Genomic DNA, 15814 nt, shown 5'->3' with positions numbered 1-15814 from the left:
GATGACTCACCATCTCTGGAGACTCTGCTTTCGACAACCTGCTATCCTTCTTGGGGATCAGGAAATACCGGGAGTAGCAACCATGACCCCTTTCCTGCTCCGGAACCACCTCTATCACACCTTTTTGTAATAGGGTAAGAACCTCCTTCCGAAGGAGAAGCAAAACCCCTGGCAAGGAGGGTAAGGAGGAGGGAATTCCCTGAAGGGAAGGGTGTACCCATAATCTACAAGATCTAAAACCCAAAGGTCCGAAGTTATTAATTTCCAATCTTGTAGAAAATGGGTAAGCCGGCCTCCCACAGGACCCACATGATCCAGGGTGGCAGATCTATTGCTGCTTTCCTGCATTAGGAGGGGTTGGGCATGTTTAGGAGGAAGAGGGTTGAAGCCTGGCTCCAGGAAGGCGACCTCTGCCTTTACCCCTGTAGCTCTTATACAAGGGGTTTTGCTGCTGTTGCTGAGGCTGTCTGGATCCACGAAAGGAAAACTTCCCAAAGCCACGGTATCTTTTATATCCATAGCCTCTTGATTGAGTCTGCAGACCCAAAGACCTTGCACTTGCTTTACTGTCTTTGAATCCCTGCAGGGCAGAGTCTGCCTTTTCACCAAAAAGCTTGGAACCATCAAATGGCAAATCAGTAAGAGCAGCCTGCACGTCAGGAGAACCCTGAACATTTTAACCAAGCATGCCTCCTTGTCGCAATAGTTAAGCCCAGAACTCTGGCAACAGAATCCGCTGTATCCAAACCAGACTGGATAACCCGTCGAGCAGCCACTTGAGCATCAACCAACACCACACTCAGATTCCACTTATCCTCCTCAGATATCTTAGGGAGAAGCTGTTTCGCAGAGTCAATTAAAGCATGAATATATCTGCCCAAGAGACAAATGGCACTGGTAGATTTTAATGCCATACTAGCTGAAGAAAAGACCTTTTTCACAAACCACTTCCAGCTTCTTAGAGTCTCTGTTTGCCGGAGCCTGCAAAAATGCCCCCGTTGACTGTTTCGAGCAAGAAACCTGCACCACCAGACTTTCAGGAGAGGGCTGAGAGGATAGAAAAACCGGATCTCCTGGAGCAGGTCTATATCTTCTTGAGACGGACCTCGAAACTGCAGGTGCTGAAAGAGGATTGCGCCACACCTCAAGTATCGGCTCAGTTAGAGCATCATTAACGACTTCGCCAGGGGGCTAATTCCCCCGCGATGTGGGGGGCCGCACACAGCGCTGCAGTGCTTGTGACGAGCTTGGCTCGTCATGCAGCACGGTGGCGCTGTGCCAATCACGAGCTGAGCTCGTCATGACCAGGCCCGTTTAATGGAACGCCCAGCACAGCAGGGGAATGATCCCCACGTGGGCGTTCCACAGCAGTTATGACAAGCTCTGCTTATCAGGAGCACAGCTCTACTGTGCCTCATGACGAGCTGAGCTTGTCATGAGCGCCGAAGGTGTTAATCGGCAAAATAGGCTCAATCGTTGAAGACAGAGAATGAAGCACTTCGGTGAGGATATTCGGTTTATACTCTGCTACAGGAAGCTGCAAGTCTAAAAGTTCTGCAGCCTTCTGAATAACTGTATGATATGGAGAAACATCCTTATAGGGAGAAGCCTTTTGAGAAACAAAGTCCCACTCTGGGGAAGTGTCAAGCCCGCTTGCTTCACACAAGTCTTCAAACACATCTTCTGTGTCATACACTTCTCCTTCATCTCTCTCATCATCCCTGTACAGCTCTTCTTCCAATAACCTCTGCGCCTCTCTTCTCAAACGCATCTTCGGTTGCGGCGTCGGCAGCGACATACGCGGTGTTGACGGCTCCGGAAGCGGCGTCAAAGGTGGATCCATAATCGGCGCCGTGCGAATCCGAGAAGGTTCACAGGATGGAGCAGGAGACTGCCCATACGGCATCGACATCCTCGGAGCCGGAAAACACCAGGACGACGTCGCTGGCGTAAACGGCATGGGAGCCTGAGGATACTGATGAGGCACACCAAAATTATAAGCCAATGGACCCGTGGAACCCGAAGGTGCTCCAGAGGGTTACGAGGCCCTGGTGAAATACCTGGTGGACACCATACATTGCATTTAAAAATGCGAAGGATCGGAGCCCGGCGTCGGAAACTGAGGGTAAGAAGCCGGTTCCGAATCCGATCGAGGTACCTCTGGTATCGGAGCCGCTGGAGGCACAGGTGGAATAGCCGAAGAAACCTCATCATCCTCAGCCGGATTCGATGGTGAGAATCTCGGCGGCATCACCTGCTCTGGAGTGCCCCCATAAGAAGGAGAATGAGCTGGAGTCACCTGAGGAGACACTGAAGGCAAAGGAGAAACAAATTCCTTTTCTCGACGTCGAGGAACAGGTGAAGGCGACCTTGACACCACTGACTTCGAAGACCGGCGTCGAGAAGCATGTCCCCTCTTCTTCATATGCTTCTTTTTGGAGTCCTTTTCTCGACGTCGAGGAACAGGTGAAGGCGACCTTGACACCACTGACTTCGAAGACCGGCGTCGAGAAGCATGTCTCCTCTTCTTCATATGCTTCTTTTTGGAGTCGTGCGACGCCGAAAAACTAGACTTTGATCTTTTTCGACTTTTCTCTTGTTTCGCCTTGGTCATGTAAAGTTTGGCTTCTCGCTCCTTTAATGCCTTTGGGTTCATCTTCCTGCACGATGAGCATCCCTCGACGTCAAGGTTCGAAGACAAACACAAAAAGCATTCCTCATGCAGGTCAGTAATCGACATATGTTTACCGCATTATCTGCAAGGTTTAAACCTTGACTTCCTCGGAGCAGACAGGACAAAGAAAGTAAGCGGTACAATCAAAAATACAAAGTATCCAAACGAAGTATGGAGAGTCCCAGAAAAAACCGTTAGCATTGACAGCGAGGAAAAAAGGGAATGGACGTCATCACGCAGACGTGGTCTTCTTATGGCTCCGGTGACGTCATGCGGAGCCGCGTGCGGAGCCACGATGCTATGACGACCGCATCGGCACGGAGAGCTATGAAAATTATCGCTGAAAGCTGGCGCAGGGGATATTCATAAGGTGAGGAATCCACAGGCAGATGTATCCATCAGAAGTTTTCAGACAGGAGAGATGTCTTCATGCAGACTACCATCCATGATGAAAGCACTTCACCTGTGACTGTTTGGGGTCAGGTTGCTGAAGCGCCCAAACCTGTGTGCATTTTAGACTATAATAGGCACATGGGTGGTGTTGACAGAGTAGATCAGAGGTTGGAACTTTACGCTGTTCTTTGTAAGGCTTACATTTGGTATAAGAAGTTGATTATCCATTTTTTCCACTTGGCAACCTTTAATGCTTTTGTTGTGTACAAGGATTCTTGTCCTGAGTCAAACATGACTTTTGCTAAGTTTCAGGAGTCTATGATAGGCAGCCTTGCTCTAGTGGAACAGGCAAGTGTTCCTAGAGTTGGACTGGTGGAGGTTGTGGCTAGATTGAAAGACCGCCACTTTCCTGATCACATTCCTCCCAAACCCTCAAAAGACTTTCACACTAGGCGATGTAGAGTCTGTTGGCGAAGAGGTATGTGGAAGGAGACTCGTATGTACTGCCCAGAGTGTCCTTCTAAACCTGGGCTGTGTGTGCCTGCTTGTTTTAGAACGTACCACACGTATAATAATTTTTGGGAGGATCCATGAGTGGTAAAGTGCACTGCCTGGTCTGTATTGTTTAAAAGATTCTGTTCTGATTCAAGGTTGCCATTAGTGCAATGTATTTAGTTTCAGATTTTGTGTTAGTAGATTTGTAACTATTTGCGTTTTGTTTGTGTTTTCTTTTTTGTTTAAAAAAATCCTAAATGTGATGGTGGTGTGGGTAGGCTGGTGCATGGCTGGTGGTGTGCATGGACTGGTGCTTAGCTGGCGGTGTGAGTGGACTGGAGCTTGGCTGGCGGTGTGCGTGGACTGGCGCTTGGCTGGAGATGTGCGTGGACTGGCGCTTGGCTGGCGTGTGCGCGGACTGGCGTTCGGCTGGCGGTGTGAGTAGTGACTTGCTGCTGGTCACTACACACACTGCTAACCGAGCCCCACCACGCAGTCCATAAGCTTGCGTGGTTGCTGTGTCAGGAATGTGGGCGTGTGAAAGTGATGGGCCCTTGAATGGCGCTGTCTGCTGGTGTGAGTGTTGTAATGTGATGGGCTGCGGCTGGCTGTGTGAATGGTTTTGTATGTGTCACACATATGAAAGGTGTATGAATGGCCTGTAAGGAGGTTGGTGCTTTGTCGTGGCTTTACAGCTCACGATCTGCGAGTCAATGGTTCAGTTTCTCTTTCATTATTAACAGGGCATTTCATTTTTGTGAAATCACTTGTTAATACAATTGTATATACTGAACCATCCCTCACCCTCGTACCAAATCCAACCAGTATGTGTGTGTGCATGAGGAATAGATGGCTGTACAGTAATCTTTGTCCGTTTTGTCTCTCTGCCAAGCGGTACATTTCATCTAAGAATAACCTAACAACTATATTTTTTGTCGTAAACTAAACACCCATGGGAGTACATGGTGATGTCTCTATTGCGGATCCCAACAAGTTATCTTACCCACAATGTCCTGTAAACCTCAAAATGTGACTGACATTTTCCTTGCATTATTGTGCTCAAATTTTCACACTGTAGAAAGTAACAACAAATTTCCAACCCCCCAGCATTTCTACAAGTATCCCAATAGAAATGGTACCTCACTTGTATGGGTGGGCCAAGTACCCGCGGCAGGGAAGAGCCCAAAACCTATTGATGCGACATCAAAATTACCTATCACAAACCAACCTGGTTTTGCAAGGGGAGGGGGGTCACATGAGTTTTTGGCCCGGGGCTCGATGGCCATCTAGGGAAACCTACCAAACCCACACATTTCTGGAAAATAGACACCCTGGGAAGTTCAGCGAGGTATGGCTTGCATGGGTCTCCAAACATTCTCCTACCCAGAATCCCCTGAAAACCTCAAATGTCACTGAAAAAATTATTTTTTCTCAAATTTCTGTGTGGAAAAGTTCTGGAATCTGTGTGGATCCACAAATTTACACAAACCCAGCGTTCCACCACGTCTCCCGATTAAAATGGTACATCACTTGTGTGGGTAAGCATAGTGGCTCCAACAGGAAATGGCCCAAATCGTACTGTGGAGACTTCAAAATTACCTATAGCAAAACTACCTGGTTTTGTTGGGGGGGCTGAGATTCTGGCCCCAGGCTCGGTGGCCATCTTGGTAAAGTACCATACCCAAACATTTATGAAAACTAGACACCCGGAGGAGTCCAATGAGGTATGGCTTGTGTGGATCTCCTAACGTTTTGCTACCCAGAATGCCATGCAAAGCTCAAATTTAGCTGAAAAAACAAATTTTCCATATATTTTTGTGTGGAATCACCGTGCCGGCACAAATGTCCAACCCCACAGCGTTCCCTTTAGTGTCCAGAGTAAAATGATACCTCACTTATGTGGATGTCCAAAGCAGAATTGGCTAAAAACATATATATTTTTTTTAGTGTAGGGCTTAGAATCCTCGGTGCTCTACTCTAAATCCCTATTTTTTGGGCTCTTCCTAGCCACAGTCCTTTGGCCCACCCACACAAGTGAGGTATCACTTTACTCGGGAGAACAAGGGGAATGCTGGGTGGTAGGATATTTCTGCTGGCATGGTGATCCCAAGCACAAATGTATGGAAAAAGTCAATTTCTCAGCTAAATGTGAGGTTTCAGGGAATTCTGGGTAGAAAAATGTTAAGCGATGCACGCAAGCCATACCTCATTGGACTCCCCCGGGTGTCTAGTTTTCAGAAATGTTTGGGTTTGGTACTTTCCCAAGAAGGCTGCCGAGCCCGTGGCAAAACCTCAGGTGCCCTCCCCAACCAGGTAGTTTGCTACAGGTAATTTTGAAGTCTCCACAGTACGATTTGGGCCATTTCCTGTTGCAGCCACTAACCCTACCCACACAAGTGAGGTACCTATTGAATTGGGACACCTAGGGGAACACTGGGTGGGACGGAATTTGTGGATCCATGCAGATTCCAGAACTTTCCCACACAGAAATTTGAGAAAAAAGTGTTATTTTCAGCGAGATTTGAGGTTTGGAGGGGATTCTGAGAAGGAGAGTAATGAGGGACCTACGCAAGCCATACTTCGCTGGACTCCCCCGGGTGTCTAGTTTCCAGAAATGTGTGGGTTAGGTAGGTTTCCCTAGATGGCTGCCGAGTCCCGGGCCAAAAACTCATGGTCCCCCTTGCAAAACCAGGTTAGTGATAGGTCATTTTGATGTTGCCTCAATAGGTTTTGGGCCCTTGCCTGTTGCGGGTCCTTGACCCACCCACGAAAGTGAGGTACCATTTTTATCGGGAGACGTGGGGGAATGCTGGGTGGGAGGACATTTTATGGATTCACGCAGATTCCAGAACTCACAGAAATGTGGGGAAAATGTGTTTTTTTTAGACAATTTTTTAGGTTTGCAAGGGATTCTGGGTAACAGAACCTGGTGAGAGGCTGTCAAGTCACCGCATACTGGATTCCCCTGGGTGGCTAGTTTTAAAAAATGTATAGGTTTGCTAGGTTTCCCTAGGTGCCGGCAGAGCTAGGGTTCGAAAACTACAGATAGGCACTTTGCCAAAAAAGGGTCAATTTTCACTGTGAAATTGGGGTGTGTCCACGTTGCGGTTTGCGCCGTTTCCTGTCGCGGGCACTAAGCCTACCCACACAAGTGAGGTACCATTTTACTCTGAAGACTTTGGGCAACGCAGGGTGGGTGGAAATTTGTGGATCCATGCAGATTCCAGAACTTTCCACCAGACAAATGTGAGGAAAATGTGTTTCTTTGACAATTCTTTAGGTTTGCAAGGGATTCTGGGTAACAGAGCCTGGTGGAAACCAGTAAAGCCACCCCATCCTGGATTCTCCTGGGTGTCTAGTTTTAAAAAATGTATAGGTTTGCTAGGTTTCCCTAGGTGCCAGCAAAGCTAGGATTTGAAAACTACAGCTAGGCACTATGCCAAAAAAGGGTAATTTTTCACAGTGAAATTGGGGTGTGTCCACGTTGCGTTTTGCGCCATTTCCTTTTGCGGGCACAAGGCCTACCCACGCAGGTAAGGTACAATTTTTCTCGGAAGACTTTGGGGGATGCGGGGTGGGCGGAAATTTCTGGATCCATGCAAATTCCAGAACTTTCAACCACAGAAATGTGAGGACCTTGTAGTAGTTTTGCTCTGCTTGAAACATTCAGTTCAGTTCAAAAGCTTTATACGGTTTGTAATAACAACCATAAAAGCAAACATAAAAAATACATAATACATTATAACAACCTCCGCAACATTCTTAAAGTATAGTACTTTGCGTGGGCAACTGCTTGTACAATATAGCTTCATAATTATGTGCAAACTCGCAAACAAATTTCCAGAACTGTGCAAATTGCATAGAATATCATGTAATATATACACAAACCATACTACAGACTTTGACGCAATATGTGCAAACTTCACAATAAGGTGGCTAATGCTGACAGTATTCGTAACCATCAATGGTCACCCAGGTATTTAAGTATTACTTAGAGTTAAAATTTACACACTAAAATACCTTAATGGCATACAGGTTTTACAGAAGGTGACTTGTGCTGGTATTATGCCTTTGGTGCAAATTACGCTATAAAGTGTCATGTGCCTGCAATATTCCTTTTAGACGCTATAAAGTGTCACGTGCCAGTCATAGTCAAATCTATGCATATTATACAGAAAAATGTGCAAAAATGCCTTAACTACTATATTCATTGCACCATTTCATGTTATATACAAACTTAGAGGATAACAGATTTCCTAGCAGCAATACATTTTAAAATATAGGATGCCACATAAAAGCAAACATCCGGGCTTTCCAGAGTAGAAACTAACATCATAGCATTTTTAGTGGACCAAACATTATATTTTAAAAACAAAGGTTTCAGATCAAATTTCCTTAAAAAATTGTAAAATTTACAAAACATTAAAAAATGGCAGCAACTTTGCTTAGACATATTATCACATAGGCATACGGTGCTAGTACTTTGTTTCATAATTGGGAAGGCCAAGACGTGGTGAACAATCCCTAACCTTAGACGTGTCAGAACAAAACGATGGGAAGATTTAGTTACATCAGTCAAGTACGCCTGGCAACCAGCTTTAAGGTTTAATTGCTGGTAGAATACCAAGGCGGGTTGTTGCCCAATTAGTCTCTCTCGTGCCTCCCTTTTATAGGATAGGAAGGTGTCTTTAATCTCCTTTTTTGAATTAGAGCCACATACTCTGGTTCTGTATAGATGTTATAATTGAACAGAAGATTATACCATTGATAAATAAAACTTAACCAAGGGATGTGAGAACAATGATCTAGCTTCAGACAATCTTTAATAGTATTTTGTGTAAATAACGTTTCCTCTTTTGACGTAAAGAAGCTAAATCCGAAATATAATTAAGTCCTACTTCCTGGTGTATCAAATCTGTGGAGACCGAAGGGGGGGGGACACTCAGCAAGCATTTAAGAAAGGTGTTTTCATCTTGCAGTAGTGATTTATCAGCGTGGTGACCCCAAATGTCTGCACCATAAAGAGCGGAAGATACACACCTGGAATTATAGATGGTCACCATATCTTTAATTCTTCTTGCTCCCACTTTGGTTGAAAATCTAAAGATACTATTGGTATTTCTACTCATTTTATGTCGTATATTATCCTGTTCACATATCCATTTCCCATTTCCTGCGAATGTTATACCAAGATAGCAAAAGGATTTAACTGAATGCATTTTTGTACCTTCCAGGTAAAAAGCCTTACTGGGGTTAGATGTTTTTTTCCCGCATACCATCGCAAATGTCTTTGATTTATTAATTAAGAGTTTTCTGCCATTAATGAACAATATACAATTATTAATGAGACGCTGGAGGCCAATTGGGGTAAGTGATAGTAAAACCGCATCATCTGCCTATAATACGATCGGGATAGCCTGTCCATCAATCGTGGGGGCATCCGTGGGTATCTGTTTTAGGGTTGCATCCACTTGATTAATAAATAATGAAAATAAAAGTGGCGCCACGACACAACCCTGTCGGATGCCCCTTTTAACATTAAAAGACTGGATACATTCGCCTGTGGTGCCATAGCGCACTCTACTGGATAATCGTTCATAAACTCTTCCCAAGAAGTACACAATTTCTTTTGGGGCACCATTATCCAGCAGTACGCGCCACAATAAAGAGTGGTCCACAAGGTCAAAAGCGCTACTTAGATCAGCAAAGCATAAAAACAAGTTACCCCCTTTCACTAATGTATACTTGCTGATAAGAGGATCAAGGTTGACACACTGTTCCAGTGTGCCTAAGCCCTTCCTAACCCCGTATTGGGCTTGTGAGAGGATTTTGTTATCCAAGGCCCACGTTTCGAGCCTTTTCAACAAAATCCTACTCATTACCTTAATGGAAGAGTCAAGCAACAATATTGGCCTATAATTGCAGGCTTCAGATTTAGAACCTTTTTTTCCTATCGAACCCCCCTTGTGTACTTTTTTCTTCCCACTATAGTTCTTCGTAAAAAGACCTTCTATAATCTTATTAATTTTGAGGAAGATAGGAATCAGATTTGATGGAGATAACTCTTCATTAAGACAGTGATCTATTTCCCATCTGCATTTAACCATCACTTCCTTATGTATTTTTTGTGGGTCAACACCCGCCCATTTAATCCTCATACCATTTGCTCGTATAGGAGTTATATTAGTAATACACTTTGTGTTATTTGGTTGTCTATTCCCCCAACACAGTAGTGATAACGAAATACTATTATGATCACTCACAACCTGTTCTGTGATCCATAAATTAGCGTATTCACTGTTAAACAAGATTAAGACATGATCGATAGTAGTAGCGTCATTGCTGCAGGTAAAAGTTGGGCATTTAATGTTGTCCCTAGTCATAGTGCAACTCAAAAGTTCGAGGTCGAACTTTGCTATTAAAGAGTTTATTACTGTAACATATTCGCCATGTGGAAAATGCATCTGGCCAGTGTTATCCTCTACATTATAACCTTCCATAAATCCACAAATGTTAGATTGGGCCAGCGGGCACTCTTGGATATTAAAATCGCCGACCCAGAGGATAATAGCTTGTTTATTTGGTTCTAGCAATGCCCTCTCTATTTCTTTTTCCAAATTATGAAATACACTCCCCCTATTACTATTAAAGATGTTGTTGTAGTAATTAACTAGAAGCAAATCTTTACCCTTATGAAATTGGAGCCTCATTAACTGGCAGTGATGATCTATTGTTATACAACTTTTAATTTTGCATTCCACAAGTTTGTTAGAGACAAGGGTAAAAAGACCACCCTTGGCCCTTCCGGACGTGGATTCAATAGCATTAATCCATTTAGAGGTATATCCCTCTACAACAATTGGGTCTCTGTGCCAGGTCTCTTGCAAACAGATTATATCATAGTTTGAAGTAATGAGGTCTTTCCAAAACGGCGTGTCTAATTTCCTATTAAGACCTGCTATATTCCATGTCATAAGTGTATATCCTTCCTTTACACCAACTGTGAGAGGCTTGCTCAATGGGTGCAGATTGTTAAGGTTCTTGTTAATTAAAGGCTCTAGCATTACAGCATTTGCTATTATCCGGGTTTCTGACTGCCCCTCTAAAATTGTATCCTGCAGTTTACGATCTATATTTGCAGCCATGTTACAATAGGACTTGTTATGGGCTACTTGTACAATGGGTGGAAAAAAGGCAACCCAACATCTGGTGTCGCTCCTAAATTTATGGCATCCTCATTCCCTATTAAGTTGGATTTCTGCGCTATTCCGTTGACTATCATAAGTCAGTTATTCTCTTTCAAAGGGGTAAAAAACTGATATCTGTTGTGTAAGGGGACATTTATGTAGAGTGGTGGTTTCTTTAGTAATGGTACCCGAGGAAAACAATTAGTGTTATGTATTAAGCTGCCCTGATTCCTACTCGTCATTAGGTGCCTATAAAAGTATCCCAATGGCAAGAGAGTCGTATTATACTCCAGGGGGGACGGTAGTGGAGCGTTCGCTAAGGTATTCCTCGCCCAGCCCGGGGACTTAAAGTTAATAATGATACAGTCTCCCTCAAACTTTTTCTTGAGAGGGCCAATCCATCCCACCCGTTGCGTTACCAATATCTGGTTTGCCCCCGAGAGCGGAAAACCAGTTATTGGTCAGCCAGTGTAATGTTTTATTTTTAAGTGCCGCATGGTTTTCCCACTGATCCTTCCCTAGCTTAGGCACATTCACTAGAACTGCCAGATAGGCCGCGCATTCGGGGGGGGTAAATCGATAGATAGAGGTGCATTATTTGTTTTAGAGGGTATACAATCTGTATTACCTGCTCTGTTACTGTCTATTGTCAGGGCAGTGTTGGCCCCTACAGTTAAATTCTCCCTTTGGCCCTTTCCGGGATTAGGAGCAGTAACAGGTTTAACTCTACTCTGCTTGGGATTTTCCTTTGACACCACGCTATAATTTGAGTCCCCTATCCATGTCCTCTCCTTGTGGTGATTAATTGCATTAAGTTTTGTGAGATTACTACCATTATCAATAGCCAGGGTAAAGTCCTCCCTGCAGGTATCTGTCTTCGGATTGCCCTTCTCAATTTTTGCATAGATTTTCTCAAGGCATCCGTTTAGTTTATGGACTTCCTTGGCTATATTATCTATTCTGTCATGAAGTGGCCTGAGTAATACGATTAATTTATCAAAAATGACTTCCATGGACGTAGTCTCTGGGGGTGGGTTTTTATATGCATTTACTGTGCTCCCCCGTGTAGGATATCTCTTCTCTTTCTTAGCCTTAGGGTTACCCTGTCCAGTTGTTTTCTTTTTCTGCCCGGTAATTTTAGATGGAAGGGTGGGTGAGACATTAGGGGAAGTGGTAAGTACAGATAATGTAGGTGTGTTCGAAATACAGGAGGGCTTCTCTACAGTGTCATTGATATCCTCAACATAACCAGAACCATCTCTTACAGTGGGGGGTGTCTCAGAAATGATTACTCTTTCTTCGTTAGACAGGATTAGTTCCTCACTGTTCTTATCACTGAGCACAGTGTTTTGTCCTAAGGACAAACGTCTCTCCGTACGGTTAATCTCTTCTGATAAAGCACTAACGGCTTTTACTAAAAATGCATCTATGGTGTGACACGTTTTATCCAACATGGATTTGTTTGTCCGTCTTCGTGCCATTTTCAGTGGGGCCAATAGTCTGTCCACAACTTAAGGGTTAATAAAGTTCAGGGCACACAGTTTACACATTTAAACCAATTCAATTCCTTTCACCACTTTTAAATTACCATACCAGTTTGTTGCAGGCATTAGGGGGGTGGCCCTGCCCGGCCTTTGATGGCCTAAGACGGTCCCGCCCATGTCCCCGGCTTCGCCCGGGTGCCATCAGCGCGCGTCCCGTGTTGCGTGGGGCGGGAGCGCTTTAATGAGGCGAGAGGCATCGCTGCTATGGCGTCACTAGGCCGCGCCAAACAGAGAACTTTGGGAGTTGTTTATTTATTTATTTATTTTATTTATTTAGAGAGTTTTGTATAACGCGAACGTGACCCTTGGGTATCAGAGCGCTTCACAGATACAAATACAACTACCATACAATACAATAAGTGCTACACAATTCACAACCTGAGCAAATCTAGATACAGTAGTACAAAATGTCCAATCAAGATAAAGATTCTTCAAAAAAAGTATTTTTAAAGATTTTTAAGTGGTTTAGGGCTACATCTTGCATATCATAAACATTCAGAGAATGAGGTAGGAAGGTATAAAGTAATGTAGAAAAACGATTCATACTGATATGTGGTGGGTAGGTATACGATTGTACAGTCTTTTCTCCTAACAAGTACAATAGCGTAGTATATTAACCTACCACTTGCAATCGGCATGTGCAAATTACAATATCATTTCAGCTGTGTTCTTCTTAAGTTTATCATACATGCTATTCATATTGCTTACAGTACTGTAAATTGTAGTATAATAACAATAGGACCACTAGTCTTTATCTGTGCATTTTCCCTTCAGGTTCTGGGTAAGTATATCGCCTCTAGATTATTCCCAGTGCAATTAGAGGCTTTCTATTTACTTCCCTTAGTAGTTCTGCTTTGGCCTCACATTGTCGCGGCGGTGGTGATGTCTCTTCTTGCCTAAGTGAGAAACATATTCATTAGGAAAATCTTAATTTCCCTCGTGAATGTTGCTGTGTTAGTAATTTTCCTAACATTTGGTGGGAGTGAGTTCCAGATTCTAGGCGCTGCCCCTGAAAAATCTCTGTCGTATGTTTTCTTCTTCCGGAAGATGGGTGGTCTCAGCAGCAGTTCATTGGCACTCCTGGCCGGTCTGTCTCCTCCAGATAGCTCTATTTTCTGAGCCAGGTATCTTGGTGTTTTGAAGTGAAGCGCTTTGTGTGTGATACATGCCATTTTAAATTGGATTCTCGCTTCGTATGGAAGCCAGTTTAAAGATTTCAGGTGTGGTGTGATATGATCGAATTTCCTAGCTCCGGTGATGAGCCTTGCAGCAGTATTGAGACATGCTTTTAGGGGTGCCGTGGAAATTTTTGGTAGACCTGCTAAAGTAGTACATCCATATTCAATCCTTGAGTTGTGGTTCAGTAAATAGCCATTCCCCTCACGGCGGTGCCAGGATGTGTTGCTGCTGGCCGTGCGAACCGCTCCCTTCGCGGCGCACCCACGAGTGAAAAAAAGCTGTTCTCCTCACGGCTGGAAAAAGGCAATTGTGCAGAATAGGTAAGCGCGTCCCGCGTTGTGTGGGGCGGGAGCACTTTAATGAGGCAAGAGGAGTCGCTGCTATGGCGTCACTAGGCCGCGCCAAACAGGGAACTCTGGGAGTTGTGGTTCAGTAAATAGCCGTTCCCCTCACGGCGGTGCTAGGATGTGTTGCTGCTGGCCGTGCGTACCGCTCCCTTCGCTGTGCACCCACGAGTGAGGAAAAGCCGTTCCTCTCACGGCTGGAAAAAGGCAATGGTGCAGAATAGGTAAGCTTGAAACATTCAAGAGTGAAATTCGATTTGCCTCCATCAAAAGGTAGAGCTATCAGCTGAGTACATATCCATAATGATTGAATCACAACCATGCATGGAGACCGATAACTACCTCTTCGTCCATACAGTGAGCTCTTGTTTAGGCTAATGTGCATTGACTGGAAGCACCAATACTATTATGAACTACAGACTTCTAAAAGTCTTGCAATAGTTCTGAAATGTGGCCACCATAAGAATGGCAATTTCCCAAGGTATCAAGCCAGCAAACAATTTGCAGTCCAACTATGTATTTTTCAGAGCCAGACTAGCATTTAAAACTACATGCGAAGGTGGGTTAGGTTTTCAAACTGGGCGCAAGAGCATACACCTGAGCCACAGGTGGCATCCCAGACTAACATCAACATGAAATGAGCTATTTTTGAAGAAGCAAACATGTTAGTACTACAGCAGAAATGTTACACTTCACAAGACACCTGGGGAACTGCCTTTGCAGCCAACACATTCTCAGTTACTGATGATGTTGGGATCAACCTGAAATCACTTTCCAATGCGTATTTCATTGTACAAATTAGGAACACGTTATATACGGTCCCAAATACTCATTTTGAATATCAAGTAAACAGGTAATATGCTGTAAGTAATAACATATGCAACTTTTTGCTTAGCGTTAAAATTGAATATCAGCTTGGGAAAAGTGTTTTCACATTACATACAACTCACCCATTCTTGTTGGGTACTTTAGAGCACTCATGCAGCAGTGGAGTCACACCATGCAACTGCAGTGTTGTTAAACTTCCTAAACATGGCCATGCTAGACTATACCAAAAGATTGTGACAGAGGTATCATTGAAGCAAACTTCCACTTGCTCCATCACGCGTTCCTTCCCAGACTTATCCTTGAGTGTGATCGCCCACAACAATCCAGCAGCCCTGTCAACAAGGAGAGACAACATGAACAGTATTGTACAAGTCACTTGTAAACTCATGCCCTGGTTCTGACAATCATTAACATTGCAATGCCTTTTTAAAATGTTGGTCACCCGATGGAAGAATAGCGTCTTAAAAAAGGTTTTCTGACTGAGTCCCAAGCGGTGAGGGACACCCAAATGTTTCACAAAAACGGGCAGAGAAATTGCAAATTATTGACAAAGGCGCAAACAAAATTTGCACCTGCTCCAATACAATTCAGAAAAGAGGAAGGGCAGGTAACTACAGTCGCCACCATTTATGTAAAGCAAAGGCAAAGCCAAAAGCTGTGTGGTTAATACCTGAAATTGTCTAGATGGTTCAGACAAAGTGGTCATTCATCTATTCATGCACTCTGCCACTAATCCAGACACTTAAGCATCTGTGCGTTCACCCATTAACTCATTCTTGCATTCACCAGAATGCCCATCCACAACACGATACCAACACACATACACAAAAAACTCAATCTATGACGTACTGCTTTCATTTACCAGCCTGATTTATTGGCTGTGCTGCCAGCTGTAGAGCAGTCTGAGACAGATACCGCAATTATGCAACAGCTAATCATGGAGCACAGTAAGAGTTGTAATTGGTAGTGTGAGACTTATAATCGGAGTTCTGGTAATAGCCTCTTTGATTATACCACGGCTCACATTACATTAGGGTTTAGATTCCAGCAGGACTTTGATATTGCCATCCTTCTGCAGTCCAAATACTGGGGCTGGAAGTAAACAGGAAGAAGTAGTGCCATCACTGAAATGCACTGCTAGTCTGTGAACACTCAAAAACTTATATATTT

The 15814-nt window shown here is 44.0% G+C and overlaps 1 protein-coding gene across 1 annotated transcript in view; it reads right to left on the bottom strand.

The window, feature by feature from the left end:
- The window catches only part of FBXO15 (F-box protein 15), a 395164-nt gene that overhangs the window by 256380 nt on the left and 122970 nt on the right, over positions 1 to 15814 (bottom strand). The window contains exon 6 of the mRNA XM_078687513.1: positions 14767 to 14976. Within this exon, the coding sequence (XP_078543639.1) occupies positions 14767 to 14976 (210 nt within the window). The remainder of the gene's footprint in view (positions 1 to 14766; positions 14977 to 15814) is intronic.

The sequence above is a fragment of the Lissotriton helveticus genome, chromosome 4_1 (assembly GCF_964261635.1).
Source record: "Lissotriton helveticus chromosome 4_1, aLisHel1.1, whole genome shotgun sequence".
In the NCBI taxonomy this organism is placed as follows: domain Eukaryota; kingdom Metazoa; phylum Chordata; class Amphibia; order Caudata; family Salamandridae; genus Lissotriton; species Lissotriton helveticus.
Note: the sequence above shows the minus strand (reverse complement) of the source record. Positions and strands in the feature narration are given on the sequence as shown.